Source organism: Podarcis gaigeae, assembly GCF_964106915.1.
Source record: "Podarcis gaigeae genome assembly, chromosome: 6".
NCBI lineage: Eukaryota > Metazoa > Chordata > Lepidosauria > Squamata > Lacertidae > Podarcis > Podarcis gaigeae.
This window is the reverse complement of record NC_139682.1, coordinates 50277636-50298792: the sequence shown is the minus strand read 5'-3', so window position 1 is coordinate 50298792 and position 21157 is coordinate 50277636. Positions and strand designations below refer to the sequence as shown.

General features: G+C 44.1%; 1 protein-coding gene across 6 annotated transcripts in view; it reads right to left on the bottom strand.

The window, feature by feature from the left end:
• The window catches only part of IPO13 (importin 13), a 45132-nt gene that overhangs the window by 10469 nt on the left and 13506 nt on the right, over positions 1-21157 (bottom strand). For 5 of the 6 annotated variants that reach the window (XM_083742240.1, XM_083742242.1, XM_083742241.1 and 2 more), the window contains 12 exons: positions 19092-19828; positions 9875-10015; positions 9012-9153; positions 6870-7036; positions 6519-6639; positions 4592-4739; positions 3728-3909; positions 2718-2744; positions 2017-2151; positions 1492-1635; positions 874-954; positions 363-500 (listed from right to left, as the gene is read on the bottom strand). In XM_083742240.1, the coding sequence (XP_083598366.1) occupies positions 363-500; positions 874-954; positions 1492-1635; positions 2017-2151; positions 2718-2744; positions 3728-3909; positions 4592-4739; positions 6519-6639; positions 6870-7036; positions 9012-9153; positions 9875-10015; positions 19092-19828 (2163 nt within the window). Of the gene's footprint in view, positions 1-362; positions 501-873; positions 955-1487; positions 1636-2016; positions 2152-2717; positions 2745-3727; positions 3910-4591; positions 4740-6518; positions 6640-6869; positions 7037-9011; positions 9154-9874; positions 10016-19091; positions 19829-21157 lie in introns of all 6 variants that reach the window. The other variant, XM_083742239.1, reaches the window with a different exon arrangement.

Genomic DNA, 21157 nt, shown 5'->3' with positions numbered 1-21157 from the left:
GAGACTGAAGCCAGAGCAGTCTGGTTTGACCCATTCCATTCCATCCCATATTTGTAGCCCCTAGCTATCCCCCGTGTAAGTCTAGCTGCCTGTTCTTTGCCTAAAAACATCAACAAGACCCTTGCTGCTAACACAGCAAAGGAGACAGAGACCAGCTGGCATAGGAACACTACAGTAGCTTCTCAGATATGTGCATACACAATTCGCGTGTATGGGGGAAAACACATTTTGAGCAATATCTGTGCTTGAACAAAACAAAGGAGACAAGCTAAAGATACTAGGTGGGTAGGAATTAATCTGTTGAGTAATCAGCCTCCATTGTAAACTTAGTAGCTTCCAGGAATTCTAGTACTTAGACTTACCTGTCGAGTGAGATCAATGGCAGATGCCTGAGGAATGGTGCTATACATCTGGCCCAGCATCTCACACAGTTGAGGCACCATGGGTGCAAAGTCATCCAGGAGGGTCTTCACAGACTTTTCAAAAATGGAGCACACAGACTGTGGGAAGAGGAAGGGCTGCGTCAAGGGAGGACTGGTTAAATAACTTGTTCCTTAGCTAAATATCTATTGATTCTGTACTTCACCTTTCCTCAAAGAAGCCTGAGGTGCCATATATAGTTTCCTCCACCCACCTCCAATTCAGTTCTGTGAGGTAAGTTTGGCATGATCGGCCAAACTCCTAAGCCTAAAAGTAGAATACCAAATTGAACAGAATGTGGGAATCAACTGAAAAGAGAGACTTATCCAACATCACAAACATACATTCTTCAAGTTCTGCCAACAACCACCAGTGCCAACCTGGGAATCTCCTATCTAACTATAGCTATGTGGGCAAAGTGTTGCTTGTTTTTTAACCTAGAAGATGCATTACCTCCACAACCTGGGCATCATTCAGCCACTTGCTGAGCACTTTCTGGATAAGCTGGAAGACTTGCTGCAGCACCATCACTACCTAGAGGAAGAAGATAGAAGATAATTATGAAACTGGCTTGGTCTACTACAGTTTGAGGAGGAGGAGACAGCTCACAACCATTCAGATCCAGGGATGAAAAGATGGTATTAGAGGCCTCTCTAGAGATTGCTCCACAACTCATATTATGCCAGAGTAGTTTTCAAAAGTCTCACAATACCAGATGTGCAGCTGCCCTCACTTCTTTTTAAAAGCGAACACAAAGAAAATATACACAATTGAAGGGACATTCTGAGCTCTCTTCTGATCACTCAGTAGTCACGTCAAAAAGCTCACAATCTGCGGTGATGAAGTGGCTAATCTACACGGGCTCATTCCAATAGTTAAAGTAACACACACACAGTGCTATGTTGTACACCACCTATTTTCACAACCCTTCAACCATTCTATGCTACTGCCCTTCAAAAGTTAGAAGAAGCTGCCTACAGTTACATGGCAGGGAAGAGGCACAGCCAAATAAACATGGAGTTGTATGCCCTAATGTATAAAAAGAACTACTCAGACACATGTAACACCCACCGGATTGGGGCCCTGAGGCACCGGCAGCTTCTTGACCTCTGAGCTCTCATGATCATCATCATGATGACTGATGTCCAATGTGGTGAAGAGGTTGGAGAGCAAGCCCAGGATGTGGATGATGGCCAGCTTGTTGGAGGGGTTTGGCTGCAAGGCAAGGCATCACTATAACAGTTATAGTAGACCCAGGATATGGGCCACTCACATCAGATGTCCCAGATTGGCAGCAAGAATGGACAGCACAACTGTGAAGCATAGTCTAGTGATTGAGTCCCACCCCCGCCCCCAGCCAATTCTCACCCACTCCGTTCTTGACTCCAGAAGCATAATGGAAAACAGGGCAGGGGGAAGGAATTTAAAAACCAGAGGACAGAGATAAGAAATGAGAGGCTTGCAAGACCAGGGAGGTATGGTTAAAACAAGGCACAACTTGCAAGAAGAAGAGTAGAGTTTTACACACAACAGGCTCTATTCTTTCTTAAAAGAAGGTTGGCAAACAGCCACCACCAAGCAAGTGAAGTAGCTCACCGTTTCATCAGCAAGCTTCTCCAGCTGCTGGATGTAAGGAGTAATCAGTGAGTGCAGATTCTTCAAAATCTCCTCCACTTGGAGGGCAGAGAGCAAGAAGCCCAGAGCTTGCATCAGCCACATGCACTGACTTGTCTGGGGGCAGAACAAGATGGACAACATTCTTAGTTTCTCCTATTATCCTCAGAAAGTCATGCTACACTACATCTCAGTTGGAGTTTATTCTCCCTCTATTCTTCGTCAACTCTAATGCTTAAGTCTTAGCTATGCCTTCTGGAAGTCTCAACACAGAAACCTGTGTTTAGTGCCAGAACTTAGCACCAAAATAGCCATTGTCAGAGCCCTGAGTCACAGATAAACACAAATAAGACTCTTTCATGCAGCTTTGGAATGCCTGGAAACATAATGGATGTCTATCTAAACTAGGAAAGAAAAATGTGTGACTCTACAGATGCTTTTGGATTCCAACTCCCAACAGTTCTTGCCTGCAAAGCCAATGGCCAGCAACTTCTGGAGGGTCACAGATTCCCCACTCCTGATCAAAACTCTGTTTGGGAGACATGCACCCAATTTCACCAATTCCTCTAATCCTCCTCTCATTGACTGGAATGCTCAATACTTTGGAAATAATAACTTGATAGGTAATCATATATTCCGTACACTCTTTGACTCTGCACCAGGGAGGAGTATAAGTATCTTACCTTGTGAATCTGCTTCATTAGCACATCCTATAGAAGGAAAGATGTGAGAAAGTGAGTACTCGCCCCACAGCAGAAACATTTAACAATGCTCCAACCACAATATCAACTGACAACTCTGGGAGACAAACACTGATCTGGAGCATGGGCGCTATGAAATTTCAAGGAAAAGTGGATAAGCAAGAGAAGGCTAACTCCCTTCTGATTAACTTAAGCTTGGCCCCTTCCATACATGCTTTTAAGAGGGCCTTGAAAAGCTCTCTACTGCTTTTCCTGAAGAGTGTTAAAGACTTGTATGATTCAGAGCAGCTTTCTCAAAGTAGTTGTACACCTGTCTGATGTACCTAATGTTATCTTGTATCAATCTTTTTACATACCGGTGAGGGCTTGATCTTAAAATGCAGCTTATAAATATCTGAATAAACAATCAATAAGCACCCTCTCCCTCCTACAGTGAAAGCCAACCCTTCTCAAGGATGCTTCATAATGGATAAGTAGTCATCAGTGATTCATTATAGGCAGCGTTTCATATAGCTTGTCTCCCAAGCTCCATAATGTCAGCAACAAGGGTCAACAGTTCTGTTTCCTCCACACACCCTGCAAGCATAATTTTTCCTCTTCTAGCAGGAAATGTGAAGGGGAAACCAAAGACAGCATTTAGTTAAGCAGAAGGCTGAGCTGAATCTTGACCAAATTTCCACTACAGAAGTAACTCAAAGTCAACGCACCCTGCCAGCTGCCAAAACAGATGCACACATACCTTCAAACTGATAAGATTCAAGTTATTTTAACTGATACATGCAGTCAGAATTCCCATTCTGACAATGTGCAATAAATATTTACTCCACTAAATCTCACATACACACGCAGATATCCTCCTCAGAATGTTCCTACTGCTTTAAGCCCTGTTGAATGATCTCTCCTTTACATACAGCTCAAAATTAGTCAGTCACTTAAACTTCCATTGTCTCATAAAACCATGTATCCTTAGACCATTACTGTATTTCAGTTACCTGAGAGACAGCAACTATGTTGGCAGCATAGGGAGGCAAGTCATACTTGCATTCACGGCAGATTTTCTTAAGGGTTGAGACACTAGAGATGGACAACTCAGGATTGCCCAGAGCCTGTAGCACCAGGGGTAAGACATTGTTGATCATGACAGGGTGGTCAGCCAGCCACTCTGAAAGTGCTCCTAGAAAGATAGAAAATGCAGAGTCAGGAGCTGCTCTGTTTAATGTGCCAAATGCAGTACAGCCCACAAAAAGCAAAGAAGCACCCATCAGTATTTAGTTATTTAAAAGCATTACTAAACCACTTCATTAAAGGTCTAAGCAACGTACAAAAATACAGCAATAAACAGGATCATAAAAACAGCTAGTGCAGTTCCCTCAGCACAGGCGCACTATGTGCACGTCAAGGTGCTCCATTCAAAAAACTGGCTGTAACATTCTCCACCAGATATAGCTTCCAAACCATCTCAAGGAAGCCCCATATGGACTACTGTAATGCACACCAATTTCAGGCATTAGGAATCTTTTCATTCCAAGGGCCACATTTCCTCACTGCCAACCTTCAAGGAGCTACGTACTGGGGAGGGGGAGTAAAAAAATAAATTGCCCCATTCTATTTTGGCCACACTCAAAGCTGGCACACATATACACATAGCAGAGACAATACAAGGCTTTTTGCAGCCTAATTGTAGCACAGGCTTGGGCAAGGAGAGGGTACTGTGGACTGGATGAAGAGGCCCTACAGGCCACATCCAGCCTATGGACTGCTGGTTCCATAGTGTTGTAAGAGCTCAACAGCCTGAGGTTCTTTGGGTTAACCTTCCCTTTTAGCACCCATTCCCTCCCCATACCCAGTCTTCTTACCAATAGTGAACATAACCGTATCTGCAAGCTGCACATTGCTGATGCTGATGTGAGGAATGAGCCCAATGAGGCCAGGCACTACATCCGAGTAGTTTACATCTATTGTTTCTGCGATGGACTGGAACCCATAAAGCAAAGCTTCTGTGTGCTGCCAGAGAAAAAAGATTTCATTCTTGAGCCCAGACCAAACTCTAATGCCCCACATAGATATTTTAATTTTTTTTATTTATTAAATGTATATATACCTCCCTTCATCCGATTTGCAACATGGACTGCATGTTGGTGCTGAATTTTACAAAGGGTGTTTCAAACACCACTACCCAAATGAACAGTGATATATAAATATTTTAAATTTATTTAATCAAACTTGAAGGCAATGAAGGCAGAGACACAGTATGTTGAAAAAGTCCCCAACCTAGATTTCATTTTTACAAAAAATATGCAGGGCTAACTTAAAAAGTTATGATGAGTTGTTGATCCTTTACACTTAGTAGCACAATAATAATTCTTTCACCAGTAAGCTTTTTGCAGGGGCATCGTATCTAGTGAGTCAAATTCTTCAGGTCAAGGAACCCCTTTCCCCAGCAACATAAAGCACCTGCTATCCTTCAGTGCAACCCCAACTAGACATCCTGAAACCGCTGGGCTATATAACACACAGGGCTCACCCACACTTCCACTTGTCCCATACCTTGAAAGCATGGGTCCAAGAGGTTTTCCACTTGTCCTATTTGTCTCACCACTTTCCATGAGAACAAACACCAGTCTGCAGAAAAATCGATTGGCGTTTGCTCTGATTCAGCAGTAAAAAGTGGGTTTCCTGGGGAGAAAGGGGCGGGGCAAGTGCAAGTGTGGATGAGCTCATTGTGTAGTCTCTCCCCTTCCTGCACCCGCAAGAGGAGGCAGGATACACCTGCATCCATGCTCCCTCTCACCAAGGGCTATTCTAGCAAGATATGGACTGCTGAGGCTGCATACTTAGTATGCTGGAGTGCTGGTATGTTTGCTACTGTCTTAAGTCTTCCAGGTGCGTGGACTGTAAATCATGGCTAGGCTGGGTTTTTGCTTGGCTGTCACATTGATGAACGAGGAGCCCCTGCGGTCACTGGTCCTTGACGCCCATCACTGTTTGCTGTGCCAGTAACACACTGTCAACATGCCAAGGTGAACAGATACATTCTGATTAGCTGCCACACTGAGACCTCTAGCCTGGCATTACTACCCATCATGGCACAAGAGACATATCAAAGAATCTTTCAGCATCTTTCAGCAAACTGTAAAGGCATATTTTCTTTGTAACACTGGAGGTAGTGGGACAACTACACTCCTCAGTTTTCCCAGTACAGAAACCTAACTTGCAGACTAGTGATAAAAAGATGTGGTAACACAAACCCTATGATAAGGAAAAATAGATGTAATTGAGCATGCATTTGTTGAGTCTGCAATCCTGCTGTCAGGTATCTTGCATAATTTGGTTGCTGCCACACAGTGATGGGAGGTGTGCCAGAATGATTGCAAAAACCACCAGCAGTGTCTTACACTAGGAGAGAAATCAGCAAGCTGGAAGTTGGGACATCGAAGCAATCCTTCAGTCCCAATTTTATAAACCACCAACTCAGCCATACACTACAAGGAAGAGGTTTACACATTTCAGACCCAATCAACACTTCTAATAACTTTTTGGGAGCTTTGTGACTTTGGATTGCCCTTCCACACATGCTGCTCTGAGATTTAACAGATGGTTCTTCTAACCAAGACACTCTTAACCTTCACTTTACCTTAGCACCTCTCTTCCACAATGCTCTCTCCCCAGGTCTAACCAGGACTAGTACCATCCTTTCTTAAAAATCTGCAGCATATTCAGCCTCTGTGCTTGCTGCATTCCTCTAGCTTGGTGTTCCATTTGAGGGTGGAGCTCTCCACTCACCTGCCATGAGGATGGCTGCTCTGTGTTGGTCAAGAGGCGACCTAGTTTGTCATATAAGCTGCTCAGCAGCTCTGCTCCAAGCATTTCATACACATACATCAAGGTGTCAGAGATGTCCACTCTGAGGAAATGAGCAAATGAGCAATAGAAAAAAAAGAGTTACAAAACACTCCCACATTACCAAATAGCAGCTAGATAGAAATTGCTGAAACAGTTATAGCCCATAGCTAAATCAGGGCAAGTTCAATGTTTACTCGCATTAATGAAGCATGATCAACTTCCTCTTCTGCAGATTATAAGCACTGCACACCAACTGAATGCTAACGGATATGATTAGGCAAAAGGTCATACCGGTATATCCGAAATTGCTCCTTTTCATCAGAGGACCAGCAGCTGTACTCTTCATCAGAGGGAAACTGTGCCTTGTGCAGGAGCACATCCACCAGCTGGAAATAGACAGGCCGATACACTTGCTGATACATGGCCTGCTTTTCTGGATCAAAAGAGAGGATGTCATCCTGCAAAGAAAAAGATCATTCATCAAGTGGAGATTGGAAAAATCAGCCCTGAACTCCAGCAATCATGTTGATGTTAACACAATCAGTCCCCCAAGCATTTTGATGTGATGGGGGGGGGGGGATCACCTCTTATTGCTGTTGAATCTCTATATGGGAAACCCAGAAATGGCATTTTAGAGTCAAGTTACTCCACTCAAATATTCTCCTTAATGCATCTAAGATCCTTCCTAGCTTCTAGGAACAGTTCTACATAATACTTTGTCAGGTCACTCTCTCTGTAGTATCATTCCTTCTCAACACATTGACACCAACTAGACAAGCACAGAAGCCATCACAGGCTGGTAAAGCAGCTGACCACGTCTGCTTTCTTCTACTTTTAGTGACCAACACCTTGTTCTTTCCTTTAGAGACAGTTTTAGCCAGGTAAGGAATAAATCCACCCCCTACAGTATAGCAATGTCTGCTCCAAGAAGAAAGCTGGGTATTCCTATGCTGCTCAAGGCTGGCATGGACAAGGTTACCTTATAAACTAGGCTGATGCAAAAACAGATGCATAGAAAAGAAAAGTAAGAAGGGATTCTGGGTCACTGAATACAATCCTGGAGCTTCACTAAACCTCTGATTCAAGATTCTCACACTAGGCAGAGCTTATGAAGGAAATAGAAAAGGATGATCCTGTGTTGCCTGGCACAAAATTACCAAAGGTTTTGGGAACCCACTGGAAACTGCAAAGGTGTGTACTGGTGTGGGCTAGACCATGCAGAAAAAGTCTTCTGCTGTCTCTCTGTTCTTGAGCAGCCTATAAAAGATGCTGCTTCAGTTTTGTTCCCTTCATTAGGAACGATGTGCCTGTGGACTCAAGTACTGCGCCAGTCACACACTGAGACAATGCATGACCTCATCTCATTTCAAGCTGGCACCCAGAGAAGCAGCAGCTCAACAGCTAGCCTTGCTCTTGGGCAGTGCAGGAGTATGTCAGGCTAATTTGCCATGCTAATGAAGCTTCTGGGCTCCAAGGAAGTGTGGGGGTGGGGAGGGCAAGTCAGACCAGGCTGCACTGCTTCAAGGGCTGTGTCTCAGCATAGCAGCAAGCATACACCACAACAGACAAATCTGCATCTGCATTAATTGTGCTTGCAACTGGGAATAGCGGCACTTTGCCTGTCAAGACAGAGAACAAACTTGGTCTTCTTCCATAGCTGAAAAGAGCTATTATCTGCAAGGCTCTTCCAATAAGGCCACTGATGTACTATGGGTTACTCTAGTAAAGAAACACCTTGCCACCACTAGACAGCAAACTAAATGGAGCTCTCTTCCTGTCAAAACAGGGTACTCACAGTCAAGTTGTTCTCTAGCAGAAAGAGAGGAAGATGATAAATCTACCTCATAGCGAATAATTTGATTCATGTAATGAGGTGTTTAGTTTACACACTTCTCGAAGATGGTGGCCTCTGAGCTGCAAATAAATACCTGCAGCACCTAAAGGGAATTTAAGGCTCATGGGTATATCTAAGCATCTTCTCTGTTGCCACAGAACATATTACTGGAACACAACCATGTTTATACATCATGTTTATGCAGTAAGCAGAATTACTATACATCCTTGTCACTCACTCTGGCCTTCAATATATGTCTGCAAGAATGCAAGAATTTCCACTCTATTAAGCACAGAGCATACATCAAGTTTGGCCTCAGAGCTTCTAGTGGACAATTCCAGAACATTCCATTATACTCAATCCAGAGCCAATATCTATACAATCTACATGACAAGTGCTTGCATATGCAGAACAATTAGTGTAATCGTCATAAACAACTTTAATGTGCTAGCTATTAGCCTTGCCAACTTTTTCATGGAGAGGCATGCAGAACCACTAGTACAAGAACATGCCTGGCACCAGCCAAAGTACAAGCCAGAGAACAAAGCTATAAAGATGGCACTGAAGAAGTCCACTTCAAGAAGGTGGCTAACACTTACCTGAAGTGTATACCAGAAAGTGAGTGTAAGTGAACTCGTGGTCTCATTGACAGGATAGTGTCCTGGGATCCCAGTGCAGAACATGATCATGTTAACCAGTGCTAGGAAGCTCTGCCAGTGGTCCACTTGGTCCAAGAGAGCTCTGTGGGAGATAGTAGGCACACTGCATCAGGAATTGGCTCTGCCATTGCAGGTGCATAGAAACAGCAGTCACCCCACATTTGGGATAATACAGTACAGTATATCAGTGCGCTATACCCTCTACAGCAGGCATCCCCAAACTCAGCCTTCCACCTGTTTTAGGACTACAACTCCCATTATCCCTAGCTAACAGGACCAGTGGTCAGGGATGATGGGAATTGTAGTCCCAAAGCAGCTGGAGGACAGAGTTTGGGGATGCGTGCTCTAGGAAGCAAACTGAAAGGGATTCGGCCAACTCATGGAACAAATTGCCCAGCAAGTGGACTAGATACAGTAGGTTTAGGATCTTCAATGGCTTCCAGATGGAAAAGGGTTCCGTATAGTCCAGGCAAGGCCAAACTTGGCCCTCCAGCTGTTTTGGGACTATAACTCCCACCATCCCTAGCTAACAGGACCAGTGGTCAGGGATGATGGGAACTGTAGTCCCAAAACAGCTGGAGGGCCAAGTTTGGCCACACTTGGTATAGTATTTCTGCTATCATGCACAGATACAATAGTGTCCATATGACCCTTTGGATCTTTGAGCTGCTTTAGAATGAGGTTTGGGAGACTTATAGGCTGCTTAGGTACAAAGAAAGCTAGTAGGGCAGAGGGAACACTCCCCAAAATATCTCCATTTTCTACTGATCATTGCTATCAGATTCCATCACCATTCTCCTCACCGGGAATGATTCTCCCCCAGGGCAACAGCAATGCGGCAGATCCCATGAGATGTCTCCATATCCCTGCTCTGAACTGCTTGACGTAGTTGTTCCTGGAGTCCCAGAACAGGTGGGATGAGCTTCAGAAGAGTATTCACATACCTGCCAAGGGAGAGAGGAGATGGGAGGCTTTATGCCTATATAGCCTCCTAAAATAATGAACCGTCAATCACAAATGTAAGATGACTCCTGCTGAATCAAGCCAGATATCAGTTTTGTCCAGCCTTCCATTCCCCATGCTGCCCAACCAGATGCTTCAGGAAGCTCGTAAGCAAGGGATGAAGGTAACAATCCTGTCCTGCAATTTGCTCTGCAGCAACTGTACTCAGAGTTATATAATCTGTGAACCTGGAGTTTCTGTAAATACTATTGCTACTGACCTTTCATAAAGTGGCTTATCTCTTGCACCAGTGAATTCCACAGGTTAGTTGTGCACTGTGTGAAGAACTATTTTCTTTTTGTCTAGCCTCAATTTGCCAATCAATAGTGAGTGACCCTGAGTGTTGGGAGGAAAAAAGAATTCTCCACCACATAACTCATGATTTTTTTGAAGCTCTATCATCCTCTTCTTGTCTTTTATCTAAATATAAAAGCCCCAAACACCAAGGGCATCTTACACAGACCCCTCCTCCACAACTCTGAAAGTGCCAACATCAGTCAGGAAACCCAAGCCAACTGTAAAGAGTGTATTTTGTTATCTCTAGGCTTGTCGCATGCAAACTACTGTCACATTAACCAACACATCAATCCCCATTTTGCCTCTTGGAAGTGAAATTTTTCAGATATGAGATTTGCTATACCTCTTAAATGATTCTTCCTGGCACAGAATATTGATAACTTACATTAAATGGCCTTCTCTTCCACAACAAACCTTTCAAAATTCCTGATCTACAGGTCTTCTAAGCTAACAAACACTGCTGAGAGAACATACCTAGAACTTTCAAGATGAAGAGTCCTGTAGCACTTTAAAGACTAATACAGTGGTACCTCGGATTACAGATGCTTCAGGTTACAGACGCTTCAGGTTACAGACCCAGAAATAGTACCTTGGGTTAAGAACTTTGCTTCAGGATGAGAACAGAAATTGTGTGGTGGCAGCGCAGCAGGAGGCCCCATTAGCTAAAGTGGTACCTCAGGTTAAGAACAGTTTCAGGTTAAGAATGGACCTCCAGAACGAATTAAGTTCTTAACCTAAGGTACCACTGTAACTCATGGCATGAGCCTACATGAAATACCTGAAATAGGAAGCAGGTTTGTATACACCATGGAAGAGAAAGTATTTTACAGTAAGGCCAAGACAACAAAATATAACATATCCTGGTCCCAATAAAGCCTAAGTGTAGTAAAATCTGCTGAGTGCAGATGAACACATAACCCAGTTAGATGCATTCTTTTCCCCAGATGAATGCCAAAGGAACCAGCTCACACTAAGGTGTGTCCTGTCTGTGCAAGATGAAACCATGATTGTAACACTTCATGGGATGCAGTGAGGTAGCCATCAACAATCCCTTTTCATACCAAAAGATAATGTAAAGTGTAAAATTCGCTAACAAACACCATGTCCTAGCCATCTTAAGAATCCTCTGTTATTTTCTACATAGGATAACAGATACAGATTTGTAGGCAGATGACAGAACATATCTCATGAAGGTTGAACAAGTGAAAGAGGCCTTGATAACAATGTTGTGAGAGGTAGGCTTCACAACTCAGTCTACTTTGTTACGTTCTAGCATGATTCTGGTGATGATGATGATGATTATTATCATTATTATACTGCATGCTAGAAGAGTAACTGTTTAGGGCACATGCTATAACCTAGAAAATAGGGTGCTGAAAAGGGCTGGAGCTCCCCAGAGCAACATTAATTTTCTGAGGCCATTTCAAATTAGTTTCCAGCTTTGTTTTGGAACTGAAACTGTCTTAGTCTCCCTTATGGGTGACCTATGCCAAGGGAATGTAAAGGTAAAGGTAAAGGTACCCCTGCCCGTACGGGCCAGTCTTGCCAGACTCTGGGGTTGTGCGCCCATCTCACTCAAGAGGCCAGGGGCCAGCGCTGTCCGGAGACACTTCCGGGTCACGTGGCCAGCGTGACATCGCTGCTCTGGCGAGCCAGAGCCGCACACGGAAACGCCGTTTACCTTCCCGCTGGTAAGCGGTCCCTATTTATCTACTTGCACCCGGAGGTGCTTTCGAACTGCTAGGTTGGCAGGCGCTGGGACCGAGCAGCGGGAGCGCACCCCGCCGCAGGGATTCGAACCGCCGACCTTTCGATCGGCAAGTCCTAGGCGCTGAGGCTTTAACCCACAGCGCCACCTGCGTCCCACAAGCCAAAGGGAATGAGACCCTGCTAATTCAACTATATACCTCATGACTTTCAATACTATTGACATTGCTATCCTTCTAGATTGGCTGCACTGGGGGAGAACAGGGGAACCACACTTTGGCGATCCCATACCAACCTGAATCATCAGTTCTAGAAGGTCATGGTGCTGGACTGTTGCTGTGACCCATGACAGTCATGCCATGTTGTTCCACACAACCCTAATCTGCCCTTCCCATGTTATACCAACATCTGTTTGGGAATGGGGAACCAGTGGTTCTCCAGATGTTGAAGTACAGCTCCCATCATCCCTGGCTATTACACACACTGGCTGGGACTGATGGGAGTTGGGAGTCCACCAACATCAGGAAGGTCAAGTGTTCTCTATCTCTGATCTACATGAAACTACTGAGTGAGATTTGAGAATTTAGGGCGCACTAGACACCCACCTCTATCATTTTTCCTTCTAATTCAGCTGGTGATGTGGCCTTTAAAAGTGCTTAATTTGTGCCTGGAACCAGTAATTGGCTGCATGAGGACCAATGTCCTGAAGCTCAATCATGACAAGTTCTATTGGTAGGTGGTTTGCCTGCCTTAGTAGATTGGATACACAGTCTGGAGGTGCTATGAGATCTAGCCTTACTTCTGGATGCCCAAGTAACCTCAGCAGTACGAAATGCCTTATACTACTCTAGGCTGGTACAATCAAGCTAACCACAATTATTCATGCTCCAGGAAAATCCCATTCAGATTATTGCAATGTATTGTATATAGGGCTGACCTTGAAGAGTTTGGAAGTCAGTTAGTAACCTAGTTGCCATATTTTGCACTACTTGGGATGAGATATATGGAACACATCTTGCCAGTCTTAAAACAACTGCACTGGCTCCTGCATTGATTTCCAGAGCAAATTCACTGTGCTATTTAAAGATCTAAACAGCTTGGGATGAAGATACCTCAGTAACTACTTCCTCCCACATGAACCAGCCAGGGTTTTAAGATCCTCTGAGGCTTTTTGTGCCCTCCCCCATCTGAAGCAAGATGGATGGTGATGCACAATGGGGCTTTTTCTACTGTGATGCCCTGTCTCTGCAATGCTCTCCCCAGGAAGTCTGCCTGGTGCTAATTCTACTTACTTTCCATACCAAATGAGGATCTTTTCATTCAGCCATACACTTTGGTGTCTTTTAGTCTCAAATGATGGTTTTATCTGGCTTTTGTTTTTCCCCTGCTGTTTATGTTCATTGTCATTGTACTTTAATTGAAGCATGTTATTTTAAATGATTTATACAAACTGCTTTGTGAGGGTTATCCAAACACTTAAAATAATGAGCACACACTAGATATCAGGATCAAAAAATATAACTCTGGTGGAGATGCAGCTGTGCATTTCCCTCTCACCACACACACCACTTAATATATGAGGTGGGTGCCCATACATGCACAGGCCCAATTGCACATGCAGGAATATAGGAAACTGCTTCATACCGAGTCAGACCACTGGCCCATCTAGCTCAGCACTGTCTACACTGACTGGCAGGAGCTCTCGGAGGTTTGAGCAAGGAGACATTTCTGGTTCTAGCTGGAAATGTCAGGGATTGAATCTGGGACCTTCTTGATAACAACAATAATTTTATTATTTATACCCCAGCCACTGGGCGGCTTCCAACACATATAAAATATTGTAAAACATTAAACATTAAAAACTTTCCAATACAGGGCTGCCTTCAGATGTCTTTTAAAAGTTCTGTAGTTCTTTATCTCCCTCTTATGCAAGGCAGATGCTCTGCCTCTGAGATATGGCCCTTAAACCTCAACCAATACATAAATGTAAAGGACTTTGGTTTTTGGTGCAAAAACTCAACGTCACTACTCTTCTGGAATTTACCAGCTACAGGTGAATTTAAAATCTGAACTCAGATTTTAAGGATGAGTGTGTTCTGCTCAAACTTCAGGGAAAAATAATCTGCATATGGTTTCCCTGTTCTGGCTTCCCTGGTCTACTCACAGTGCTCAGTGCTTGTCCTTCCTTCTGTATAGTTCCATTACCCCACAACATTTCACAAAGTCAACATTTTCATGCATTTTCAACATTTTCAGGATGAAACATATTCTGAAATGGAATACAAATCTAAAGCTGTATGCCATTCACAGAATTTATTCCATTTGAAGAATCTGTTGGTAAAGGGGAGGGGGGAGGCTGAAAGAGTCAAGACCCTTGAATATCCATTTCCTAAAATCAAAAGTACAATGCTCATACAGTGGTCTCCTGGGGGCATCCAGGCAGCTACTGCCTCCCTGTGCACAGCAGTATTCCAGCACCATATAAGCAATTTCATGCCTGTCAATCTCCCTGCTGCTGCCAATAAGTGATTGTAACCATGACAACAAGCACAGAGGAAATGGAGGGGAAGAGCAAAGGATGGCCCCCAGAGAGAGGCTGTGCTGGCGGCTAATCGGCCAGCTGTCAGTTACCTGGCTACTGAGGCATATTATCTGGAGACAGTTATTCTGCACTCGCATGCCTGCCCCCACCGCACATGCAGCCCACAGATACAGGTGGAAGAACACACCAATGTGCATGCATGCAGCACTAAACAGTTCAAAGGCCATCCATATGCTGGCATCACCTTCAAGGCTGAGTTCTACACTGGAGACCCAATTCCTCAATCATTTTTTTAAGCTCTCAGGACAATTAGGACCACCCTCATATCAATTTACTTGGGACATATCACGGAATGCCAGGTTTTGGTTTGAAAGCAGCCTAAGCGAGTAGACAGATGCCCATCTCCCCACAGTCACTAGACATATAATATCCTGCAAAGGGAAAAGTATGTGGTCATGTCACTGGTGTTTAGAAGCTTGGGGTAGAGAGATCAGGCTGCTCAATAAGCTGCAAACGTAGGAAGGAGGTGAGGAAGAAGGCAGCATTTATGCCCCGAGGGGCAACTCAAATGAATCCAGTTCTGCATTGCTGTGTGCAAAAACTGAAGTGGGTGGAGGAGGGGTAGTGCGCCAGCTCCAGTGGTCGCTGACAACAGAAAAGCATGTGCATCAAGCCTGCCAGCAAGCATCCACAGACAATGCAATGGGGGGAGGGGGCAGCAGCACACTCAGAGAGGTCAAGGAAGATTCTTAAGAGCAACAGAGACTGAAAGGAGAAACAGAGCTTAATCCTGTTGATCCAGCCAGAATCATATTGCTATTCAACTTCCTCTCATTCCTCACTGATCTCTAGTGAAAACAATGGCACTGCATGCACACACACAACCCTTGTTGCTCCCTCCCTACAAAGCTTATGCAACCACTATCTTGCCCTGCTGCCACCCATTTTCAAACTAGTCTCTATGTCACATTTTTCCTTGTGGCCACCTAATGGCACCCAGTGTCTATCATTTTGGGCTTCTACACACAAGTTTACTTATTCCCTAAGGTAGCGAGTGCTTCTGTTGTAACCTATGGTTAAAACATTAAAGACTGACTGACTGAGAGTGAGTGCCAGTGCTATTCTGTGGCCTGTATTCTGATCCCTGAAACGCACAGTTATGGTATATTTACTAGTGATGTGTTTTAAGTCTCTTTTGACCTTGCTTAAGCTCTTGGAGAATTATCATATTTTTAGACTACCTTTAAGGACAAAAACCCTCTCAAGGCACAATGCAACCATGATAAGAATGCTTCAGAAAAGCCAGTCTAGTTAAAAAATAATGAACATTCAGGCAACCCAAAGCTAAACAGACTCCCTTGGAAGGTGGTAGACTTTCCTTCACTGAAGGTTTTCAAGCAGAAACTGGATGGTCATATGTCATGGATGCTTCAGTTGAGATTCCTGGATTGCAGGGGGTTGAACTAGATGATCTTCAGGGTGCCTTCTAACTCTACACTTGTATGATTCTATGAAATCATAAAATACAGTCTAAAATCACCAGCTATAGCATGAAGCAAAACACAGTCTTAAGCAAAGGCCAGTGAGAACAGATTGCCTTTTAGTGCTCTCGTAATTGCTTATAGGGTTGATGATTTATGAAGCATGACAAGGAAATATTCCAGAAGTGCAGAGCCACCACAAAAAGATCCTCTCTCATGTAGTGGTTGCTACAGGCAACATGGCACCTATGAAGGCTTCCAGTGGTGCCACTGGGCAGGTGCCCTAGACTCAGCTTTCATTAAAAAAAGTCTCTATGAGCAAAATGTGTAGATACCTCCTAAGTGATTTCAATGAAATGTGAGTGATATGACTACCTTGTATATTTTTCCTGGTACTAAAGCATGCTCCCTGTTGTCATTACACAGCAACTACATCTGTGTATGTGTGATCTCCATAATCAGGACCAGCAAGACATTGCTGGTTCCTCATGGTAAGCATAAGGTTGTTGGGGGTATTTGTCTTTCTGCATGTACCACTTTGGTGTAGCTAGTAGTGGCTGAACCACCTCAAATCATGTAACTAGGACACATCTAAATTAGTCCTTGCTAGTGGTTTTTAAGTCATTCAGCAGATTGAGTTTAAATAAATGGTGGGTTGTAGCAGTAAGCATAATTCAGAATTTAATATTACTGCTAAAGAAGATTAACAAATTCCCTTTCTGGTCCATTTTGAATAGGCTGCAATCAACTTAGTGCTAAGGGAATTGTTCCATCAGAACAAGAATTTATGCTTGTATGACAAACCATCTCCCGCCCCGCCCCCGCCCCCGCCCCCGCCCCCGCCCCATTGTGGGGGTTCTTCTAACCCTTTGGAGTAGATCTGAGGATGGCACAGTGGTATATGATGGGGGGGAGAGAAGGGAGAAGTCCCATTGTGGTCATTGCACTGGCTCCTGCTGGAGCAACAGTTTAGTTGAATATGGCCCAGTGTCACAACACACTTGAATACAAGTGAAATAATTACTTTACTATACACCTGACCGTATAATTCTAATTTGGCAACCACTAAGAAAATGCAAGAGACTATAAAGGTGATTATCCAATGTTAGCCATACTCATTCGAGTAAACCCACTGATATCAATGGGCTTGTCCACTGATTTCAGTGGGTCTATTAAGAGTATGGCTAAATTGGATCACCACTCTAAGATCTAAACTCATGCACACACAGCCAATGCTCATCCAGCTCTCTCATAAGAACTGCATAGAATGAGACATTACAGCAGGGATGGGAAAACCTCTTCAGCCCAAAGGCCATATCTCTCATGGGCAACCTTCCAGAGGTTGCATGCCAGTAGTAAATAGGGTCAGAGGCAAAAGAGAACAAAGCAACAGCTGTAACTTGGTACAATAGACCACATTCCAGCTAAGCAAAAGTCAGGCTTTTACGCATCCATACCTATTTCTCCATTCCCCATCCAGGCAAGATACATTATCAATCACAGTTCAAGGACACATTTCAGCCCCAAAAAAGCACTTGAGGAAGGAGTGGAGTACAGCTGATGAGAGGTGTGGCCTGGGGAAGGGGCCTGGCCTGGGCAGCATCTTGAGGGCCAGAAAGAAACCTGGAGGGTCCCATTTGGCCTCTGGGTTTAAAGTCCCGACTCCTGCTCTACTTCAACCCTGAGGAGTTTGTTCTATTGCACCTTTATTCTTATGAAAAATGTATTTTTGAATCTAACCGTCTATTCTATTACCACTAACGGCCAATGTTTCTCTTTTTTCCAGCAGCACTGGTAAATAGTGGTTTACTCTGCCATCCTTTTAGATATTTGAACACTGGTATCATGTTCCCTATAATTTTCTTTTATCTAAATTGAGCATGTTATACATTTCCAAGCCTATAATATCTGTTGTCATGAATAGTTCTGCCACCTGAAGAACCACAGCACTCATTTCCTTAAAAAAAACAAAAAACCAGCTTTGTTGATGAGCCTGTGGGCAAGGTCTCTCACTCCCAGACATCAAGGAGGTAATCTGTACTATGAACAAATACAGTCAGGGAAGGAGGGGTGTTGGGAGTAGAGAAGGAAAGAGAGATGAAAGGAGATAGGAAACAAACTATATCACAGGCCCTGTCTGCTGACAGAAACTTCCCAATTATGTTTGCACCCAGAACCACACCAATGTAGTCACAACAGATTCTAGCTCTGCTAGTCATTAACAGATTTTGAAACAGACCAATAGTCCTGGACAACTCCCCTACTCACTTAGATTCCATACTGTGCCCAGAGGGGTTACTGAATTAATGCACACCAGTGAACCTCTACAGAAAAAAGGTGAATTCCTCCATTCATGACTACCTTTCATATCACACAAGACAAAGAACTACAACCAATGCAAGACTCTAATGGGTAGGGGCCCAAAGCTGAGCTGTCTGGCCACTCCATGAACTCTCTTGAAGCTTATGAGAGGATGCATGACATCCTTCCCTAGTTGAAATTAGAACAGAACCAACAGATGCTCTTGTAGATTGGCTGTGGCTACAGAATGTCTGTTTTGAAGCTTGGTAGAATTCTGTCTCACAAGAATCAACCACATGATTATTTAAAAGTTAATAATACTAGTTTTAGCTTAATTTCAGTTCTGGTAATTCTGTTTTTATTGGCTGATACGTAGTAACTAAAAAATTCCACAAAAGGTTGATGCTTGCTTGCCAATTGTTGCGCCAATTCAAGAGTTCCTCAATCTCCTCCCTTGCCCCCCTGCGGAAGAAGAACTGCGGAATTTATGTACTGTCCATGGATATGAAACTCTACACAAGCACACTCTATAACCTCTTTGTTGGAATCAGAGTGTGGTTCAGAAAGCTGATTGAAAGTTCTGTCAATACAGGTTCTCCCCTTGATTGCTGCATGTGGAAACAGTCAGCTTACAGGGGAGGCTGCACAACTGTAACCACAACTGACCCACAATTTGGAACCAACACTTACCTCTGAGCATCAGGCTGGGAAATGGCATTGACAATGGCCTCCACAGCTGTATCAAAGAGTTCTGGATCGCGCAAAGAGGTGAAGGCTGCCTGGATCAAGTTTTCACACTCCATCAGGGGAATCTCTAACTGCACCCAGCTCGAGAAGCACTTCAACACCTTCTGTTTAATGAAGCTGGGAGAGTCTTGTTGCTGTAGTAATTGCTCTAGCAGGGGGAAGACAGAACTGCACTCCTGTGCCAAGACGCTACGCACCTGCCCCTTACGGTACTGAGGCAGGCGGCTGGTTTGGAACTCCTCAGGCAGAACAGTCAACAGCTCTAAGAGTGCCAGGCAGCGTGCTCGCCCATCGACATTAGAGTCCTCTGCCTGAAACATGCGCACCATGTCAGCAACAGCACATGGCCAGGCCTCTGGCATCATGTTTAGTGCTAACGAAGCCAGTGCCACACAAAGCCGGGTCAGCACAATCTTGGAACCACTAGCAAAACGGGTTATTTGGCTGAAGAGCTGTGATTTGAGGCTTTCATACTGGTCAGCTGGGATGTCATTCCAGTAGCGTGAAATCTTGATGTGGAGGGCGCTGGCCCCAAAGTACTGGATCTCAGGCACCTTGTCCATATCGAGAAGTAGCCAACTGAAGTGCCAGGCTTGTGGTGAGACTTGAGCTTGCATCAACCATTTCTGAGCCAGATTCTTGTTTTCAATGTTGGGGTCATAATACAACTGGTGGAGTGCCTAGAAGGTAGAAAATAGCAACTTAGGCACTATTTTATATATGCTTGTAAGACAGTAAAAAGCCAAATCCAGATCCCTTACTGTTAGGTACCTGGTTCATGAAACGTTAACTCTCTCCATACTCCAAAAAAGAGTAACACCTTGCTCTCCCGTACTTTAGATCAGAAGAGGGCAGATATGGTTGAGTGGGGACGATACTACAGATAACCATGCAATCAAGTACAACACAGCAGTTGGGGACTGGTAAAAGTCTCAACTGCCCTCAACAGAAGAAATTCAGGATAAGAGTATTCTAAGTCAGTGAACAGAAAGTGTTAATTACTACAGTGGTACCTCTGGATGTGAACGGGATCCATTCCAGAGCCTGTTCGCATCCAGAAGCGAATGCAATCTGCATCTGCGTCTGTGGCGATTCACCGCTTCTGCGCATGCGTGTGATGTCATTTTGACCGTTTGCGCATGCACAAGCAGTGAAACCTGGAAGTAACGCGCTCCATTACTTCCGGGTCGTCACAGCGAGCAACCCGAAAATACTTATCCCGAAGCTACTTCAACCCGAGGTATGACTGTATTTCAAACCTTTAGTGCTGTAATAATATCCTTCCACAATGAAGAGCTAACTAGATGTGAAAGCAGCAGCCTCATGTTTTAGAACTAGGAATGGTAGAGAACAAATATAAGGGAGCAGCAATTTAATGAGGAAAGCGGGGAAATGGAAGAAGTTGCTGAACACTTCCTCTGCCCTAGCTGCTTATTTTTAAGTTGGGTTCCAAAACATGACGAGAGAAAAGTATTTGGGTGGCAATTCTGAAACAGAAGATTCAGAATCCCCTTTATATTACCTGTTTCTATAATACATTACAATCACCTCCACCCCACCCCATGCTTAATACCTGTTCATCATGGTGCTGTCACATCTAGGTGAACCCAGTTTTCAGTGCCACTTTGCTGAACACACAATGCAATATTCCCCACCAACCAAAACCTTTTATTTCTGTATTTTACATATGGGAATAACAGTCTGGTCCATCTTGGTAGTGGCTGTTTCCTGGATATATTGAGTTATAGCTAAGGCTACTCCACACTTGTCCAATGCCTAGAAAGCACAGGTCTGAAAGGTTTTCACCTTGCCCCATGCTTTCTAAGCATGCGTCCAGGCGGTTTTGCATTTGCCCTACCACTTTCTCTGGGAAAACCCACTCTTCACTGCTGAGTTAATCTGCTGAACGTCAATCTGCTGAAAATTCGACTGACATCTGCTACGATGTAGTGGCAATGAGAGGGTTTCCCCAGAGGAAGCAGAGGGGCAATGGAAGTGTGAACGAGCCC